At 38.2% G+C, this 19624-nt stretch overlaps 2 protein-coding genes across 3 annotated transcripts; one reads left to right on the forward strand and one right to left on the reverse strand.

Annotated features, from left to right (window-relative positions):
- Positions 1 to 2153: 2153 nt before the first annotated feature.
- Positions 2154 to 8191, reverse strand: nudt9 (nudix (nucleoside diphosphate linked moiety X)-type motif 9). Of its 2 annotated transcripts, none has more exons than XM_079851696.1 (8): positions 8036 to 8191; positions 7549 to 7779; positions 4476 to 4565; positions 4074 to 4160; positions 3793 to 3904; positions 3432 to 3578; positions 3168 to 3252; positions 2154 to 3084 (listed from the first exon to the last, which is right to left on the reverse strand). In XM_079851696.1, the coding sequence occupies exons 1-8, from the start codon at positions 8125 to 8127 to the stop codon at positions 2939 to 2941; spliced, it is 990 nt and encodes a 329-aa protein (XP_079707822.1). In that variant the 5' UTR covers positions 8128 to 8191; the 3' UTR covers positions 2154 to 2938. The 2 variants fall into 2 exon arrangements, with proteins under 2 accessions (XP_079707822.1, XP_079707821.1); XM_079851695.1 differs by having other exon boundaries at positions 7549 to 7782.
- A 775-nt stretch (positions 8192 to 8966) lies between these two features.
- mapk3 (mitogen-activated protein kinase 3) lies at positions 8967 to 18420 on the forward strand. Its single transcript, XM_079851576.1, has 9 exons — positions 8967 to 9408; positions 10908 to 11090; positions 11214 to 11403; positions 12793 to 12909; positions 12989 to 13103; positions 14281 to 14412; positions 15159 to 15268; positions 15386 to 15514; positions 16349 to 18420. Exons 1-8 carry the CDS (start codon positions 9197 to 9199, stop codon positions 15503 to 15505), a joined length of 1179 nt encoding a protein of 392 aa, XP_079707702.1. The 5' UTR covers positions 8967 to 9196; the 3' UTR covers positions 15506 to 15514; positions 16349 to 18420.
- Positions 18421 to 19624: the final 1204 nt, after the last annotated feature.

A 19624-nucleotide genomic window follows, 5' to 3' on the forward strand; every position in this document is an offset into this window, starting at 1 on the left:
CACAAAGTCTTCAATGTCAATGTCACTTTTATTTGTATAGCACTATTAAAACAACACGTTGACCAATGTCTCAGTAAAATAGAGTAGACTATAGAATAGATACACACACACAAAAAAAGTACAATAGTAGGCCTAATAGAATAAAAAATATCATGAAAAGGAAGAATAGGCCATGGCAAACAAATGAGTCTTCAGTTGTTCTTTAAAAACGTGTACAGAGTCAGCGTCCCTAACATGTAATGGAAGCTATTCCAAAGTCTTCTTGGCGCTACTACCGCAAAATGCACGTTACCCTTTCTGGCTTAACTTGGTCCTTGGAATTTTAAGCAAATTTTGAGTTGGCCCACGGAACGTTCAAATCTTGTACCAAATTGCAGTGCCCTTAATGCACAGTAGTACACTTCGCTTCAGAGCGGTATTCGAGGCAAAGCGTATCCCATCATGCATTATGTTCGGGAGCTCATGTGCCCCGAAATCGCGAGATGTCGAGGAAAACATTCCACTCTAATTTAAATTAATTGGATACATTTAATTTGGTAGTAAAATCATAATGTGTTACACATTTTATTGATGCAAAGATGAGTATGGTATGTGTAGGCCTATTTTGTACAACATTTGCAACTGTTTTTATCACTTAATTAGAAGCACCACAATTTAAAATGTGTCTTCTGTTAGTTACATAGCGACTACTGAACAGACATTTACTGACTACTGAACAGACAGAAGTTTATTTTAAATGCAAAGTATTGAAAATATAATAAATAACAGCTCTGTAAACACTTGCATTTTTTTTTGCAAGACTATAAGTGTGTCCCATCGAATAATCAAAAGTTCTACACATATTTGCAGTCTTTACACCTACTTGAACACTTGGGCCAAATAGAGAAAATACATCATGCAAGTAGACAAGTGGTCAAGTGCAAAGTGTGGGTATTTGGACAAGACATGTGTTTAAGTTCTTTGTCTTGCTGAAATGTCCAAACTCATTTCATCTTCATCATCCTGCATGGTAGATGGCAGCAGATTTTTATCAAGAATGTCTATGTACATTTTTCCATTTATCTTTCCTTCCTTCAATTATATGAAGTTTGCCAGTAGCCTACCGTTTATGCTGAAAAACAGCCCTACACCATGATGTTCTCACCTCCAAACTTCACTGTTGGTGTGGTGTTTTTGGGGTGATGTGCAGTGCCATTTCTCCTCCAAACGTGTGTATTATGGCATCCAAAGAGTTGAATTTTGGTCTCATCTGACCAAACTATATTCTCACAGGCATGTCCAAATGTTGTGCAACAAACTTTAAACGACCTTCAACATGCCTTTTCTTTAGCAATGGAGTCTGGCGTGGAGCCATAGCAGTTGAGTGCATTACTTATTGTTTTCTTTGAAACAATTGTACCTGCTATTTCCAGGTCTTTCTGAAGCTGTCCACAAGTGGTCCTTGGCTCTTTAAGAACTGTTCTGATCATTGTTTTACCTCATCTGTCATAAATCTTGCGAGGAGCACCTGGTCGTGGCCGGTTTATGGTGAGATGATGTTCGTTCTTTCCATTTCCGGATTATGGTCCCAACAGTGCTCACTGGAACATTCAGAAGTTTTGAAATCCTTCTGTAACCAATGCCATCAGTATGTTTTGCAACAGTAAGGTTGCGAAGATCTTGAGAGAGCTCTTTGCTTTTACCCATCATGAGATGTTTCTTGTGTGACACCTTGGTAATAAGAGGCCATCAGTTGAGACTGAACCAGCTGATATTCATTTGCACTGACAAGGGGCAGGATTGCTTTCTAATTACTGATTGTCTTGCCTTTCCATGCCTTTTTGCACCTCCCTTTCTTCATGTCTTCAATACTTTTTTCCCTGTGTCATTTAACATTATTAAACATAACTTAATTTATGGACATCTATGCATGGTTTGTTACCAACATCTGGTGAAAATTTCATGTCAATAGCACCTTTAGAAATATACTTACTGTGAAAAATGGTAACGTGTTCAATACTTGTTTTACCCGCCGTACATTTTATATATATATATATATATATATATATATATATATATATATATATATATATTATATATATATATATATATAGCTATTTTACAGAATGTCCAAATGTTGAATCTAGCAGCACATACAAACTGAAAGAGTCATTGAACTCTAAGACTATAATATAAACAGTGATGTCGACATGGCTCAGTCGACAATGACTGGCAATTTTTGCAAGGTTAAAACCAACGTCAATTTATTTTCCCTTGTTTCACATATCAGCATTACTGATGACATCAAATCTGTTGAAAAAGGCAATGTGTGAATATACACAACTGAAGTGCCTTGATGTCCCTCATTTTTTCGTGAAAATTGTATTGAACCAGTAATATCCCTTTAATAACAATTCAAAAGAAACAGGCTTTCAGAGAATTCACACTATTCATGTTCAGACCAAGCAGACTAAAAACCTTGTCATATTTCTTGCTCTAGTAGTTGCTTTTGAGTATGTCAAAATAAAAGAAATTGAACCACTTCAGTATCAAAGTATCACAGATGCCCAATGACTTTTCTTTAAATTATTGAAATATAGCACAGCAGACAAAAGGTATAGCAACACACAGAGTAAGTGTACGATATGGCTTATTCATTTGGTTATTAGAGACAGTACATGCATAAGATGATCAAGTTCTTATTCAGGTAATAGTGTTCAGTTCAGTCTAAGAATGACTTAAATAATTAGTAAGCCCTCATTTTCCATAGCCATGCTTATTGGAATGCAAGTTTTGGCAGTGTTGAGATGGGTCACACTCCATATTAATATGTGCCAGCACCAGAACTGATTTTTCTAGTTTCCATTTGAATTATGTCTCCAAGCTACAGTTCTTCTTATGCTTCTGTCAAATTAGATTTTCTTTCATGTCTGTCACAGCAGAAAGGCACTTTTACCAGTTACCAGTGGGTATTCCTTTCCTTAGCAACGGTCTCCAGGAAATGCAAGTGATTCGCATAGAGGGCCAAGGAGGAGTCAACATCAATCCAACTCACTTGACCAGCATCATCGCCTGCTTGCAATGGAAGCTCACTTACACTATTGCCTAGATGGATAAAAACTGAATCAAACACGTGGGGTAGAACAATGTACTTATATTAATAAGTTTCATCAATATACTGTTTTTACCTGATTCATCATGGAAATTGACCGCAACTGTCTCCATCCAAGCATTATCTGTGTTTCTTGGATCATCTACATAACCTTTATACACCTATAGAAAAAGTTGCTGAGTTATAAAGCATTGCAACGCTTAAGGTGTGGTCACACTTACCATTGTTCATTGTGAGGTGTGATTCATGCATCACTACACCATCGACAATGCAGCTTTTTTCTCGTGAAATTTCACTAATGGCTGCACCTTTAGACACTGAAAACCACACATGATCTCACCTGAAGACCTTCTGAGCTGAAAAGCTTAGTGATTCGCTTTTGGATATTTTCCCTCTCACTTGCAGACGCTTGCAGAGAGTTCAATGCCTCTTCTGAGAACTCGCGCTGCAATGTTTGAGAAATGCGTTCCCCAGGGTCCACCATACCCTGAACACACAACAACAAAAGATTATAACCCTATGTTAGCACATTAGCAGAATGAATTTAAATAAAAAAAAGAAGCTTAAAAATCACCCCACCCATGCTGCTCACTCAAAATAACCATTCTGAAAATTTGACTCAAAATTTATTGTGTGAGATGGTCCCTGTTAAAAATATATAATAGATAAATGCTTACATTAGCATCGCAGTTTATACTCACCCCTGGGATTGCCCATTCGCCGCAGTCCAACCTCTTGATGGACACAAATTGCAGCATGGGTAGTTGTGAGGTAGTGTGGTGGACAAGTTGTCCTTTCGAGTCCCTTTTCCACCTGTATGAAGCAGCCACAGGAAACGGGAATGGGTGATTGTTTTAAGCATGTGAACTCTGCCACATTGAACACAAAATACCTTGCATGCATGGAATTGTAAAACCGGTCAAATGGGAGAAAGACTGCAGTTGAAAGGTTGGTTACCATTTATTATGATACATTCTAGTACCTGGTAACTATTGGATCAGCAGCGTGGTTTGGACCCCACCTTCCCAGTAATCCTCTGCCCTCGAGTCCAGTTCTTCCATGTGGATTACTGAGGATGATTTACAGCGAGTAGATTTTAATAAGCAGCAGATCAAGCCTTGTAAATACTGCAAATATTTCAATATTTTGGATGACCTAGTATTTTAATGTTTTGAATCTCTTCATTTCATAATAGATTAATTTTGCAGCATCGACAGTTATTGAACTGGATTGAATCAACATTTAACTGACTCGAGCTGAATAACTACACTATTGTCTTCAGTAGAGCCGCTTATAGCTGAACTGAACTTTTATAATTACACTGAATCTGCTTTGATACAAGCACAATATAAATAAAGGTGAGTTGACTTTGACTCTGACTCACAGTGGTTTTCCATTCTGGATACGATATTGGCCCTCGTGGCTTCTCCTGTCCACAGATCCGTCCAAGGAATTGAACAGTGGGGAAAATGCGCTAAAGGAAGTGTAAATAGTCTAAATGAATTAAAAGAAACTTTTACACATATATTTAAAAACATTATCAGGTATACCGTTTTAATTTTAACCACTATGATTCTCTTGTGCATTTTTAAATCTGTTAGGGAAATTTTCAGTTTCAGTTTTGGATTGAAAAATATATACAGTGAGGAAAATAAGTATTTGAACACCCTGCTATTTTGCAAGTTCTCCCACTTAGAAATCATGGAGGGGTCTGAAATTGTCATCGTAGGTGCATGTCCACTGTGAGAGACATAATCTAAAAAAAAATCCAGAAATCACAATGTATGATTTTTTAACTATTTATTTGTATGATACAGCTGCAAATAAGTATTTGAACACCTGAGAAAATCAATGTTAATATTTGGTACAGTAGCCTTTGTTTGCAATTACAGAGGTCAAACGTTTCCTGTAGTTTTTCACCAGGTTTGCACACACAGCAGGAGGGATTTTGGCCCACTCCTCCACACAGATCTTCTCTAGATCAGTCAGGTTTCTGGGCTGTCGCTGAGAAACACGGAGTTTGAGCTCCCTCCAAAGATTCTCTATTGGGTTTAGGTCTGGAGACTGGCTAGGCCACGCCAGAACCTTGATATGCTTCTTACAGAGCCACTCCTTGGTTATCCTGGCTGTGTGCTTCGGGTCATTGTCATGTTGGAAGACCGAGCCTCGACCCATCTTCAATGCTCTAACTGAGGGAAGGAGGTTGTTACCAAAAATCTCGCAATACATGGCCCCGGTCATCCTCTCCTTAAAGGGGCATTCCACCCATTTGAACATTGTTTTTTATTTAAAGTGGGTCATATATGTAGTCGAAATGTAAAATAAATTTTGAATTTGGTGCCTTCGTGACTGAGGAAAGACAAAAAATAACTTCAGGACGCATTTGTATGAAAGACAACAACTCCCACAATGCACCACATTGCACAGCTCCGCAAGCCACTCCCACTAATCCAGAAAGCGCATATCTGCCTATAAGAGAAATCACTCTTCCGTCTACAAGGCTAGCTACCACCAGAGCTTGAAATTCATTTCACACAAAATGTCTAGTTAGTTGGCGAACTCATTAGTGCATTACTGGTCGTTTGTATTTCTTTCGAAAAGGTGAATTATTGCATGGTACCTGGATGTTCAGTCAGAACATATGCGGTGCGAAACTAGGATAGTTCTCAACACAAACGTCCGTGTCCTCGTCTGATTCAGAGATTTCGTCCAGGAGAAATTGTCATCGTTGAAATTCTTTGCCGCAGACGGACTCTATCTCTGTGTTCGTAGTTGCATCTTACAGTCTATGAGTTGCATAGTGAGATCACCGGCGCCACCAGTCCGCCCTAACTCGAGCCAGTCCGGGCTCCTCGTCCGCGGCAGGCAGGTCTTCTGCCTCGGCTGCTCTTCGCTATAATGCGGCTTGTAAAGGTAGCCACAAATACCTGATTCAAGCATCAGACTTCCGAAATCCTCTTCTTCTATATCATATTGAGCACTCTCCTCCGCTATTGTCATAACTTTACATCTGTCTCCACAGCGCCTGTTAGCTTAGCTTCAAACAAGATGGAGGATATTGCTTTCAGTTTCAGAGAGTAAAGTCCCACCCACTGATCTGTAATAGGTCTGTAGCGTGAGCGGGTCCCGCCCCCTGGGAAAGATGAGGAACTAGTGCTTGTAGTCTCAACAGAAATCCCCCCCTCTTACACTTCCTCCTACAATGATGCAAAATGACGATTTTTGCGTCATTGTAGGAGGAAGTGTAAAAGGTAAATAACGGATTTCTCCCATCTCAGGGGAAAATGAGAGAGTGTTGCACGACCATTCAATAGTATGACTGGGTTTCTAACAATGCAAAGCTTAATGCAAATGGGTGGAGTGTCCCTTTAATACAGTGCAGTCCCCCTGTCCCATGTGCAGAAAAACACCCCCAAAGCATGATGCTACCACCCCCATGCTTCACAGTAGGGATGGTGTTCTTGGGATGGTACTCATCATTCTTCTTCCTCCAAACACGTTTAGTGGAATTATGACCAAAAAGTTCTATTTTGGTCTCATCTGACCACATGACTTTCTCCCATGACTCCTCTGGATTATCCAAATGGTCATTGTCAAACTTAAGATGGGCCTTGACATGTGCTGGTTTAAGCAGGGGAACCTTCCGTGCCATGCATGATTTCAAACCATGACGTCTTAGTGTATTACCAACAGTAACCTTGGAAACGGTGGTCCCAGCTCTTTTCAGGTCATTGACCAGCTCCTCCCGTGTAGTTCTGGGCTGATTTCTCACCTTTCTTAGGATCATTGAGACCCCACGAGGTGAGATCTTGCATGGAGCCCCAGTCCGAGGGAGATTGACAGTCATGTTTAGCTTCTTCCATTTTCTAATGATTGCTCCAACAGTGGACCTTTTTTCACCAAGCTGCTTGGCAATTTCCCCGTAGCCCTTTCCAGCCTTGTGGAGGTGTACAATTTTGTCTGTAGTGTCTTTGGACAGCTCTTTGGTCTTGGCCATGTTAGTAGTTGGATTCTTACTGATTGTATGGGGTGGACAGGTGTCTTTATGCAGCTAACGACCTCAAACAGGTGCATCTAATTTAGGATAATAAATGGAGTGGAGGTGGACATTTTAAAGGCAGACTAACAGGTCTTTGAGGGTCAGAATTCTAGCTGATAGACAGGTGTTCAAATACTTATTTGCAGCTGTATCATACAAATAAATAGTTAAAAAATCATATATTGTGATTTCTGGATTTTTTTTTTAGATTATGTCTCTCACTGTGGACATGCACCTACGATGACAATTTCAGACCCCTCCATGATTTCCAAGTGGGAGAACTTGCAAAATAGCAGGGTGTTCAAATACTTATTTTCCTCACTGTATATGTTATATAATGAAAACAAATAAAATAATATATTTATTTGATTATTTATTTTCATTACTCACGGTGCGTTTTACATATGTTGTTACTCACCCAATCTCTGGGTCAGCCCAAACAGGCTTTTTCAGCACAGTGGAGGCCGTATAGTTAACAGGGCTGTACTGGGGCCAGTCTGTCTTCCAGTCAACTTTGTCATCTGGGACAGGAAAGCGGCTTGTGTCTGAGCCAGGATATACTGGACAACGAGCCTTAATGTGCGCGACAGGAGACATGTAGACAGATGTTGATGAACAGAGCCTGGGAATGCTGTTAATGGCGTTCTTCCTGCTGAAAATGGGTTCAAATAAACCATTAATTTAAACTTGACGTTTCAATTTCACAAAGTCAGTGATGTTTCTTAAAATAATAATAATAATAATAATTGTAATAATCACAAGACAAAATACAAGGTACTACAAGAAAACGTACATTATTAAGAAATGAAAAAGCTGTCGATAATAGCTGTCAAACTTGTATCAGTACTACAGTTTCAGAATGTAAATTAATTTCATTCATTCATTTATTACAGTAATTTACAAACCAGATTCCACTTGTACCGGCAGAATACGGAAGCCCAAGAAGACTAAGCGCTACTTGCACCGATGCAACCCAGTAACGGGAAACTGTTTTCATTCCAAATCAATGAAACCCAGCGCTGCAGTAACCAGGAAGTGAGAGATCAGCCCAACCCTTCAGTGACGCAATTCATGCGACTTACTGTAATGATCACCAGCCACTAGGGTGCTCTGCTGTATGATCTGTAAAATCTCTCTGGTAGTAGATTTTTTCATTTATACATCACAAGGACAGTCGTACCCAATATAATGCACATAATTTATTCCTTCTGGGACAGGTTTAAACGCATTAAATTATAAATGTTATATATATAATATATATATATATATATATATATATATATATATATATATATATATATATATATATACTGTAGTGCTGTCAAATCGACAGGTTTTTGTTTACATAATACATGTGTATATATTTTATATATGTCTCTGTGTGTATGTGTGTGTATATACTGTATCACATAATTTATACATGCATGCATATGTGTGTGTGTGTGTGTGTGTGTGTGTGTGTGTGTGTGTGTGTGTGTGTGTGTGTGTACAGACATGTATATAATATATATATAAATATAATAATATATACACATATTATGTAAACAAAAACGTTTATGTTAGATGCGAATAATCGCGATTAATCGATTTGACAACACTAAAATGATATTATAATATATAATGATGGAAAATATGCCAAGTTCGTATACTATTTCTCTTGCATCTCTTGTTGAGATACCCTCTTCTGTCTTTAGTTTTTTTCCAACCACAAACTGTAAATCACGCCGGAGTGCCTACTAACCGTAACCGTGGGAGGCATTCTGCACACCCACTCGAGCGCTGTGTAAATGCGTCTGCTTTGTGGCTTTTCACGCGCAGCGCGCGCCCCCGTATGTTGTACAGGAGAAATGCGCGTTCGCGCTCACGATCCGTTTGGTTTAGATGCACGCTCGTTCCGCACTCGCATCCACAGGGGGGCCTTGACGACTCCTCTTCGACTGTCAAGAAAGCGCATCGTATAACGGCAGCCTTTGCTATCCAATAAACCTGTCTTTGATCTAAAGGCAAATACGAGCCCCCCTCCCGCCAAAGACTGAGCGAAGTCGACTGATTTGTGGACAGAAACGATGGCGGAATCGGGCAGCAGCGCGGCGGCGGTTGGAGCCGCGGGCTCGAATAGCAGCGCCGCCGGGACTGGAGGAGCCGTCGCACCCGGGGGAGCGAATGGAGCGGCGGGATCCAAGCCTGGCCTGGAGTCGGTGAAGGGACAAAATTTTGACGTTGGCCCCCGATACACCGACCTCCAGTACATCGGGGAGGGGGCCTATGGAATGGTCTGGTAAGCGGAAACTGCTCGTTTTTGCAGTCGCACACTTCGGGGGAGATAACAGTTACTGTTGGATCGGGGCGAGAATTAGTGGGCTAGTACTACTGATCAGCTCTTCGTAGTAAAGAAAAAAAAGGGTGTTGATTCGCCGAAAACAAATAGCATTCCGCATTTCTATTTCATGGACAGAAAAGCAGATTATAAGCGTTGTTTCGAAATCAACAGAATAATTAACGTTAGTTTGGCTCAACAAGTTTGTGCATATCCTTCCCAGAATATCAGGGCTAACAATAGATTTCGAGTAATGCATTGGATTAAATCCCATTTCTTCAACATTGGCTGTGTTTCAGAACACAGCGAACTGCCTACATAAACATCTTTTCTTTCTTTTTTGCATCATAGGCACGTTTAAAATGTTCAAAAATCCTATCTAAGTAGGCAGCTCACTTGGTTTAAAGGCACAAACAGTGTCTTGCTGCATGTGAATCTGTGTTATTGAGAACAGGCGTTTAGTTCAGACGTTGAATGTCCCTTGTCACTCTTGATTTTAGGAGTCTTTTTAGTTGTTTGCATACTGAATCTGCACGCTAGGGCTGTTAGCGCCACAGCTAGCAATCTGACATCTCACTCTGAGCTCGTAAAACAGGCGTGGTTACGATGCGGCCAAATGTGGATTAAGTGTTTTAGGAAATATTTTTGCGGTTTTTGTAAAAAATACATACCCACCATTTTTACAATATAATGTCAACTGCTTATAACCTGTCATAAAATGATGGTAAACATTAAAATAGATAAGGTGCAGAATTCAGAGTTGAGCGGGTTGGTCTGCCCTCCATCCTCAAAATGACTGTCAAGTTTAGCAGGAGGATGTAAACAAACCCCCTGTAATAAAACACTAAGGCCTTCTATGGATATCTTTGGTTAGGGCCATCAGACTGCTGCGTAAGAAGAAGAAAAAATATATAGAATCTAGATACTTGGTGTTTTCCACAAATACAGTGCGCTTAAGTAGTTTTAAACGCATCAGATGTATGGATACTTTGGCCTGTGCAATCTCACAGGTTTTTATTTTAAAATTATATAAAAATGTTGTCATTTTTATGTATTGATTCGATGTTTAATTTGATAAACATTTAATAAATCTAAATTATATGTCTTGTAATAAATGTATGTGTGTGTATATATAAATATATATATATATATATATACACACACAAACCTTTAATTTAAAAAATAATAATTGAAATTTTATTTATAAAACACACATAACAGAGGTTTAAACAATTTAGACACCTTATATAAAATTAAACAGCTCATATAATATTTAGTATGGCTTGAGGTTGACAAACAATTTTGTAAAATTAACCTCCATTTACTTTCAATTGTGCCACTAAATCAGTTGTTTTGTTTCTTACATTATTCCACATTCTATACAAGTTAAATACGTGCACATTTTTTTTTCTTAATTCTCTCTCCTCTCTTCCCATCATCTCTTTTCCTGCCGCCTGCAGCTCAGCTTTTGATAATGTGAATAAGATCCGAGTGGCCATTAAGAAGATCAGTCCATTTGAACATCAGACCTACTGCCAGCGCACCCTGAGGGAGATCAAAATCCTCCTGCGGTTCCGTCATGAGAACATCATAGGCATCAATGACATCCTGAGAGCTCGCCGCATCGACTTTATGAGGGATGTGTATCCTTAAACACGTACATCAACTGGCTCACAATGCATTAGGCCAAAATGTATCTTGAACATAGTGTGTATATCTCATTGTTATATTGTGCATTACGTTGTAGTTCTTTAACTGCGTTTCAGCTATATCGTACAGGACCTGATGGAGACCGATCTTTACAAATTGCTGAAGACACAGCAACTCAGCAACGACCATATCTGCTACTTTCTGTACCAGATCCTGCGAGGGCTGAAATACATTCACTCTGCCAATGTCCTGCACAGAGACCTGAAGCCTTCAAACCTTCTCATCAACACCACTTGTGACCTCAAGGTCAGAACAGCCAAACCAAACATAAAACTCTTAAAGGGATACTTCACCGATTAGCATTAAGCTTTGTATCAGTAGAAACCCGGTAGTATTTTCGAATGACCGTGCTTCCCTCCCTCATGTCCCCCTGAGACGAGAGATTTCTGTATTGTGTGTCTGAAAAAAAAACTCAGATGATGCAAAAATCATCATTTTGCGTCATCGGAGGCTTTTTTGGCCAGAGGCTAGAGACTACAGTCAGTAGTAGGAGCTCGTTCCACATGTTTTCAACCCGCCCATAGGGGGTGGGATCTCATGATAAAACGGCGTCTTTTCAGTTTCGAGTCAACTAGTAGCCTAGTGCTGCGTTCCCGTCCACTGTTAGACATCCCTGCCGCCATTTTGAAGTGCGTTCCACTTCGTGAAGTGGACGATGGAAGTTTATATGGACAGACCCTCGTTCCCTCGATTTTGACAGAGGGAGCGAGTCTGCTTCAAATGTACACTTCAGGCACCTATATGTCCCACAATGCAGTACGATTGTGACGTCACCACATATCTCGTCTAATCACCACCACACAGACAACTCTATGATATATATTAATTATAATTTTTTTTTAATTTAAAACAACCCAAACACACCTATAAACATTTGGATGCCGCATTAAACAAATTATTAAAGGGAAAAAAATGTAAGTAATAAATCAACTCCACAGCTGATTCCAAGTGATCAAGGGCTTAGGACGTTTCAGTTCAGCCCATTGCAGTTTCCGCCAGTAGTGGGCACTCGCAATGACGTACATCCGAGTGGACGAGACGAAGGGAAGTTAGCGAGTGAAGGGCATGACAATTTTGGACTGGAACGCAGCATAGTTGTATCATTTCTTCCGATACTGCCCTCTGTAACCGGTAGGCGTGGCTTTGGAGTGGCCTCGTAGGGCAGCGAAGTGCATTCTGGGAGTTGTTGTCTTTCATCCACATGAGCCAAAAATACATTTTCTGGCTTTTCTCAGTCTAGAAGGCACCAACTTCTAAAATAATTTCACATTTCTACTACATAAATGACCCAATTTAAATACACATTCATCTTCACAGCGGTGAAATATCCCTTTAATATAAGAAGTAGTGTTTAGTAAACAATTGGTAATAACACAGCAGCTTTGAACCTGACATTAAAAATTAAATGAATATAAAACTAATTTGATTTTAATGAGTGGAATTTTTTCACGATAGATTTATTTTGGTGAAGATATTTTTGAGGAACGCAGGACCAAATTTAGTAATATAGTTCTTGTGCTTTGTTTAATCTGAAGGCAATGATCCTAATGAAGCTAAATATAGAAGTTATGGTCTTTTTTTAAGCAAAATTGCTTGTTGGAGGGCTGTATAGAGATTATATTTCCTCACCCATAGATCTGTGACTTTGGCCTGGCACGGATAGCCGATCCAGAACATGACCACACTGGATTCCTCACAGAGTATGTGGCTACTCGCTGGTACCGTGCCCCTGAGATCATGCTCAACTCCAAGGTTTGTGCATGTGTGTTTGTCTTTAGCATTTAAGATATAAACTGGATGCATAATTTGACATGATCTCTTTATCTTTCAGGGCTACACCATGTCCATTGATATATGGTCTGTGGGTTGCATCCTGGCTGAGATGTTGTCCAACAGACCCATCTTCCCTGGAAAGCACTATCTGGACCAGCTCAACCACATACTGGGTAAGAACATGAGTGTAATGCTAATTGGAATTTCCTCTTTTTCCGACTTCTCTTTTATTCTCAAATCTGCACTACCTGAAGCATAACATATAAAAAAGGAACTTTGATGTATCTGCATGTAGTAAGGAGTGACGCACTGTATCAGTGAGGGCAGGAAACACCCTGAAGAGAATAGACTATCGGCTTCTGAACAGTGTGCAATGTTGTCAGCTAACTTCCCTGGGCTTAGGTTCAGAAATAGCATAAAAGTGCACTAGTACACTATTGTTTGAAGGTTTTGGGTCAGGGAGATTTAATTAATACTTTTATTAAAGGACTCATTTAATTGATCAAAAGTTTTTTCAAATTTTCTATTCATCAAATAATCCTGTAAAAAATGTATCATGGTTTCCCCTACAATATGAAGCAGCACAACCGTTTGCAACATTGATATCAAGCAATCATTGAGCAACAGATTAGCATGAAGACTGAAGTAATGATGCTGAAAATTCAGCTTTGAAATCACAGGAATAAATTACATTTTATGTCAAGACCATATACTAAAGCAGTAGATCTGTGGATCTTTTTGACATGAAATCTATTTTAGTATGTATTTAGTAAAATTTTATTTTATATTAAAATAAAATATTACATTATATAAATATTATTATATATATTTTATTACTGTGTTTAAGTGGCAACCCAGCACAGTACCAATGACCAATGTATGAAAGTAAGCAAAAATGTCTTTAATCAATCATTAAAATGTATTATTATTAATATAATTAATATAAATAATGATTTACCTTTGCAAGTGAACTCACATTTAGCTGCTTCTTTGCATATAGTTTTGTTTAACTATATTTGGTTTAAGAATCTTCTAACAAGAATGAATTTATGCCAAAATACTGTTTTCAGAAGAATTTTCTACTCCCTTTTAAAAACTGAAAAGCTTAACCAGGCACAAATATAATGTTAGTTAAACATTTTACTAGCATTTTAGCATTAGCATTTTATTTTTTTATTCAGCATCATGTTCTTCCTTGCTGTCCGTTTTACACAAGCAAACCCAAGGAGATTGTAGAAACAATGATTTTCAGTTGATGACCACTGTATTGTTATTTGACTCATATGGGCATGCAAACATTTTAGCTCGTTCATTATGTGTTCATTTTCCTGCTCCTGCCCCATCAACCAGGTATTTTGGGCTCCCCCTCTCAAGATGATCTAAACTGCATCATCAACATGAAGGCCAGGAACTACCTCCAGTCTTTACCCCAGAAACCGAAAATCCCATGGACCAAGCTGTTCCCCAAAGCAGACAACAAAGGTAAGGTCAAGCATTAGGATCTTTAGGAATGTTTAGTGAATGGGACTAACTAAATGGTGTTTTGTTTTGTTTTGTTTTTATTCAAAAAATGCCAAAAGTTCTCTGTGATTGGTAGGGTTAGTGTAACACTGTGTTTTCAGCAGACGCCAGTGGCGTGATGTGACAAATCTAAAGAGAACCCATTATATTCAGTAATGCGGTCTACTTTGGATGTGGTGCGACACGACAAATTCCCAACTGATGTCCCATTCCATTTCTGTTTTACTTCAAGCACTCGCACTTCTTCTGACACAAGAATGAATGGATTCGCAACGGTCACTTTGTCGAGTCTAGTGTAGACAGCTGCCAGTTTTTGCGGCGCGATTCAACACGACAACTGTCACATCTGTTGCAGACACAGTGTTAGGGTATACAGTTTATGCAGTATAAAAACCATTACGTCTATGGAGAGTCCCTGTAAACCTCATATACAAGTGTGTGTGCATGTGGGAGTACTGAACAAATGTGGGTGTCAACAAATGGTCTTTTGATGGTCTGGCTGCCTTGTGCAAGTATGTTTAATGAAACATTGGCTGGAAAGACTAAAAAAGAAAAATGAACTACTGCGTTTGTACGTGTACATCCTATCGGTGTGTGTTTTGTTAGCTGTGCATGATTTATAGGCTAATGAATTAGTTCTTTTGTAATCATAGATTTAACGTAGTAGTGTGGAACTTCTTTATGTACTTCTACCTTTTGCGTTTCAGCTCTGGATTTATTGGACCGCATGCTAACCTTTAACCCCATCAAACGTATAACCGTGGAGGAAGCACTGGCCCACCCCTACCTGGAGCAGTACTATGACCCCTCTGATGAGGTATCTCTCTCTCCCCTCTCCAGCTTCATCCATTTCACTCCCCTTCAATCTGTCATCTGTACAATCCCATATCTGTTAGCTAAGCCTAACAGCATTTCATATTGTTTGCAAATTTAGCCGGTGGCTGAGGAGCCCTTCACTTTCAACATGGAGCTGGACGACCTTCCTAAAGAGAAGCTGAAAGAGCTCATCTTTGAGGAGACGGCACGCTTCCAGGCCAACTACCAGGGCTCTTGAGAGGGACAGGTACAAAAAAACAAACACATGACAAAAAAATCTAAGAAATTATAGTTTTCAAGAAAAGTGACTAAAATAAGTTTAGAGGAAGTCAAATGAGCAATTAAAGGCATAGTTCACCCAAAAATGAATTGATGACAGTTTTACTCGCCTTCATATATGACTTAGTTTCTTCCATGAAACACAAAAACAAGATATTAATTTTAAAAAAAATATTTAAGCTGTACTTTTCCAGAAAAGTTGACCAGAGGTTGTCAAACTGCGAAACGGCAACAAAAAAACACACCATTAAAATAGTCTATATGACTCACATTTGTGCAAGATCTTTGAATGGTTATTCTCAAATTGAATTTGTGCATGTGCATATTATTTGGCATATTGGTATTGGCAATGCATCTCAATGTACATGTACAAATGAGATTTGAAAACTACTGCTGTCTATTCTTGGGTGAACTATTCCTTCAACATGTTTTTTTTTTTAATATTTAAAAATATGTATATATTTTTTTTATTTTATTTTTTTTCCAACAAAAACTAAATCTTAATCATAATTATTTGGTCTGTTCAGTATTTTAACATACATGTGTCGAGAATTCTTTTGAAGGTTATATAATTTCAAATGACCTTTTAATGAAAGAAATGTTTATATTTTCATTAAAAGATCATTTGAAATGATATAACCTTCAAAAGAATTCTCGATACATGAATGTTAATATATTGAACAGACCATTTTTTGAGTTTGTTAAAAAATAATGGAAGGTATTTAAATAATTTTATGCATTTATTTTTACCATGTTTAAACCTATTGATGTCCACTGATGGTCAGTAATCCTTTTTTTGCAGCCATCATTGAGAATAATGGAGCAGCGTGGAGTCTCAGATAAAGATAACTCCAGACATCCTGCGAAAACATATACATGCATATATACATAAAAAAAAAAAAAAAAAAAAAAAACAAGATAAAAAGAGGAAAAATGTACATTTGAAAACTTCAGCTTTGTTTTATCTGTCCATCTCTCTTTCTTGCTGGGAAGCTGTGCGCTAGTTTGGGCTTCTAACATCTTATCATAACGCCATTAATGGGGGCCGTCAGACTTTCTATTCTCTTTGCATACCGCACACAGCTCCTGCTCTCTGAAACAATTGCATCTTTCACCCTTTCTATCAATACCCTGCTTCTCTCTGTATCCGTCTCTTTCTCTTTATGTCTCTCTCGAAGGGTGTCTCTTTACTGGTCTGTGCTGTTCTGGGTGTTTTTTTTTTTGTTTTTGTTTTTTTCATTCCAACAGAGATGGAGAGAGAGAGAGAGAAAGAGAATCTCTACGATGGGCACTGACTGATCTGTGTGTGTATATATAAGTGGTTTTGAGTTTCATTGGAGTATTGTAAGTTGGCGATCTGTATGTACACTGTAATTTGAACGTTAAGATCAGTTACAAATCGTGTTTTGTAATGTTGGGAATTTATATTTGAATATCTTTTGAAATATAAAGTCAATGCTTGTGTTTCTTTTCTTTTTTAATTCATTCAAAGACAAATGATGTTACATTTAATGAGCTTAGACTTTTATTTTGTTTTCTGTCGTGAGAAAAAGGTCTTGTTTTGACTTGAGAAATATATTGCGTAAAAGAGAAGCGGCGACAGGCAGGTTGAACGGAGGAAAGAGCAAGATGGAATAGGATCATCTGCTGTAAAATATCATGTTCTACTGTTGAGAACTGAGACTATTTCTTGCCAATGTTCTTGGGAAAATTAAGCCATCAGTATCATCTTTTCTTTTTTTTAATGTTGGCTTCCTTTCCCTCCTTCTCTTCTCCTCCTCTCGCTCGTCTGTTCATTTCACGGAGGTTCTGTGGCTTCTGTGCAGACCTTCATCGTGTGTTTTTTTTGTTGTTGTTTTTTTATGGGGGGTTGATACTGATTTCTTTGTGAATAACAATAGTTGTCATTGGTTACCATGTCCATGGCTACTGTTGCCATGATTCCTTTCTGATAAGTCACACATAGTTCCCCACATTCTGGCTTTGTTACTCGCAGATATCGGTCCCTTACTCTTTCTTTCGCATCATCCTTGTTCTCTTTTGTTTTGCTTTTCTTCACTTGTCCTGAAGTGATTGAGGAATCATAGCCAAGCTTAACACTTTCAGAGCCATAGCACATTTTTTCCTCATTCCCTCCCTGTGATGTCAGAACTTTTCAAAGGGCTTTTCCACAGGGCTTGCTGACCTCATGCCTCTCCTGCCTGTGATTGGCTCATCTAGTCTCGAACTGACTTACTCTGCATGCATTGCATCTCTAAGACGTAACAACCTGCCTTTATTACATGTTTTCAGTGGAGAAAAAAAAGAGCTGTTTTTAAAGAAACCGTCATTGCTTTTGGCCAGTCGTGGATGAGGAAAGCATGTTCAAGTGGGAAGAGTTAAAATGGCACAGTGTCTAGCTGTTTTTGTATAAATACAGGGTGTGATTTGCATAAATGAATAACCCCCCCCCCCCTGTGTAAAACCCCATTGAGACGAGCCCCAACTGCAGAGGAAATTCACACCGCACGTCAATCACGTGACATTTTTCAATCGGTGCACCTGCACTTTGTGTCTCCCGACCAAACGTTTTGTTTCGTTTCAGTTTTTAGTGCAATTTTATTCTGTTATATCTATTCCTGTGACAAAAGGTTTCTTGTTTTCTGTCTGTTTTCTTTCTATGCTTTAGTCTTTCTTAATCCACCACTTGTTAGGGTAAAATCTAATGTAACAGGCAATGACGGTTGGTCGCGTCCCATGTCTGTACGTCTGTCTTTTCCAACCAGAAGCTGCTCTTCTCTGCTTCCTTATGAGGAGGGGAGATCATCCCGCTCTGTGATCTGAGGGAAACATTCATTACCAAGAAAAAGATTATTTATATTACTGTATTGTCAATGGCAATGATATGCTTATTGTGAATGGGACCATGAGGACTGTCAACAGTCTTACACACACGCATGCACACACACACACACACACATGTATTTCTCACATATAAACCTGCACGCATACAGTATATGATTTCAAAAGCCTGCAAAGGAGGCAGATATCATAATGTTCTTTTAATGGCTGTTATTATGATTATTGCTGGTGTTATATTGGTGGTCTTTTTTATTTTAAAAACTGAAAAGGGATTTAAAAACTTTTGTCCTTTTTTAAAGTATGTTTTGCTTTTCTTTCATTTTGTTCGCTTTGGGTGTGAAAAATAATTGGCTGTTCACTCTTTCTGGAGTCTATTTTTTCCCTGAATCTTATAAGGAATTATTTTAAAAGATGATTAAACGTTATGGGTAGATTGTCGAGAGAACTGAGCTATGGATGGTTATAGTCTATGTATATGCTTATGGTATAATAAATTAAACAATTAACAAAAACAGAATTATATACATATATTAAATAAAATTCCTGATACTGTAAGTCCTTGTGTTGTGGGTTTTTTTTTTTTTTTTAAGAATAAAGAAAACCTTTAATCCTGCTTGACAGATTTTTACTAAACAGAAAAATGTACAATTAAACAATATTTTTCAACAAACATGAAATTGAAATGGATGTACACCACTTATCTTTTTAAATAATCATATCTGTAGCATATATTAACATCAAATCTTTTGAATTTAAAATATATGAATTCTCAAATTCTCCTTTAATTCAGGTATTTTTTATTTTATTTTATTTTTTAAACCTAATTGTGCATATGTCAAATTAAAATCAACTGCTCTGCTCATTCACTTATAGCAAAAATAATAAATTTAATTGAGCTCAATTTTTTTTTTTTTATTGCCACTCAGATATAGATCATTATCTTTTCTCTGCATTAGTGTATTAACAATGCATTTATGACCTCACTTCCAGTTTAAAAGGAATAGTTAGAAGGTCTGTTCCAAAGTGTATTGTGAATAAATTGCGATCTGAAAGCCAGTTATTTGCCTTTAGCCATATTTAGTCATGATGGAAGAAGTTATCTGGTTTCCTGTCAAGGGAGTGGCATAGCAATCAAAAGCTACTTAATTTTCCTTAGCTATGGAAAAATAAAGTATGGATCATGTGCATGTCAAGTTTAAACCGAGCAAAGGTTATTGGAAGTTGATGATTAATTATT

The sequence above is a fragment of the Squalius cephalus genome (genome assembly GCF_949319135.1).
Source record: "Squalius cephalus genome assembly, chromosome: 1".
NCBI classification, from domain to species: domain Eukaryota; kingdom Metazoa; phylum Chordata; class Actinopteri; order Cypriniformes; family Leuciscidae; genus Squalius; species Squalius cephalus.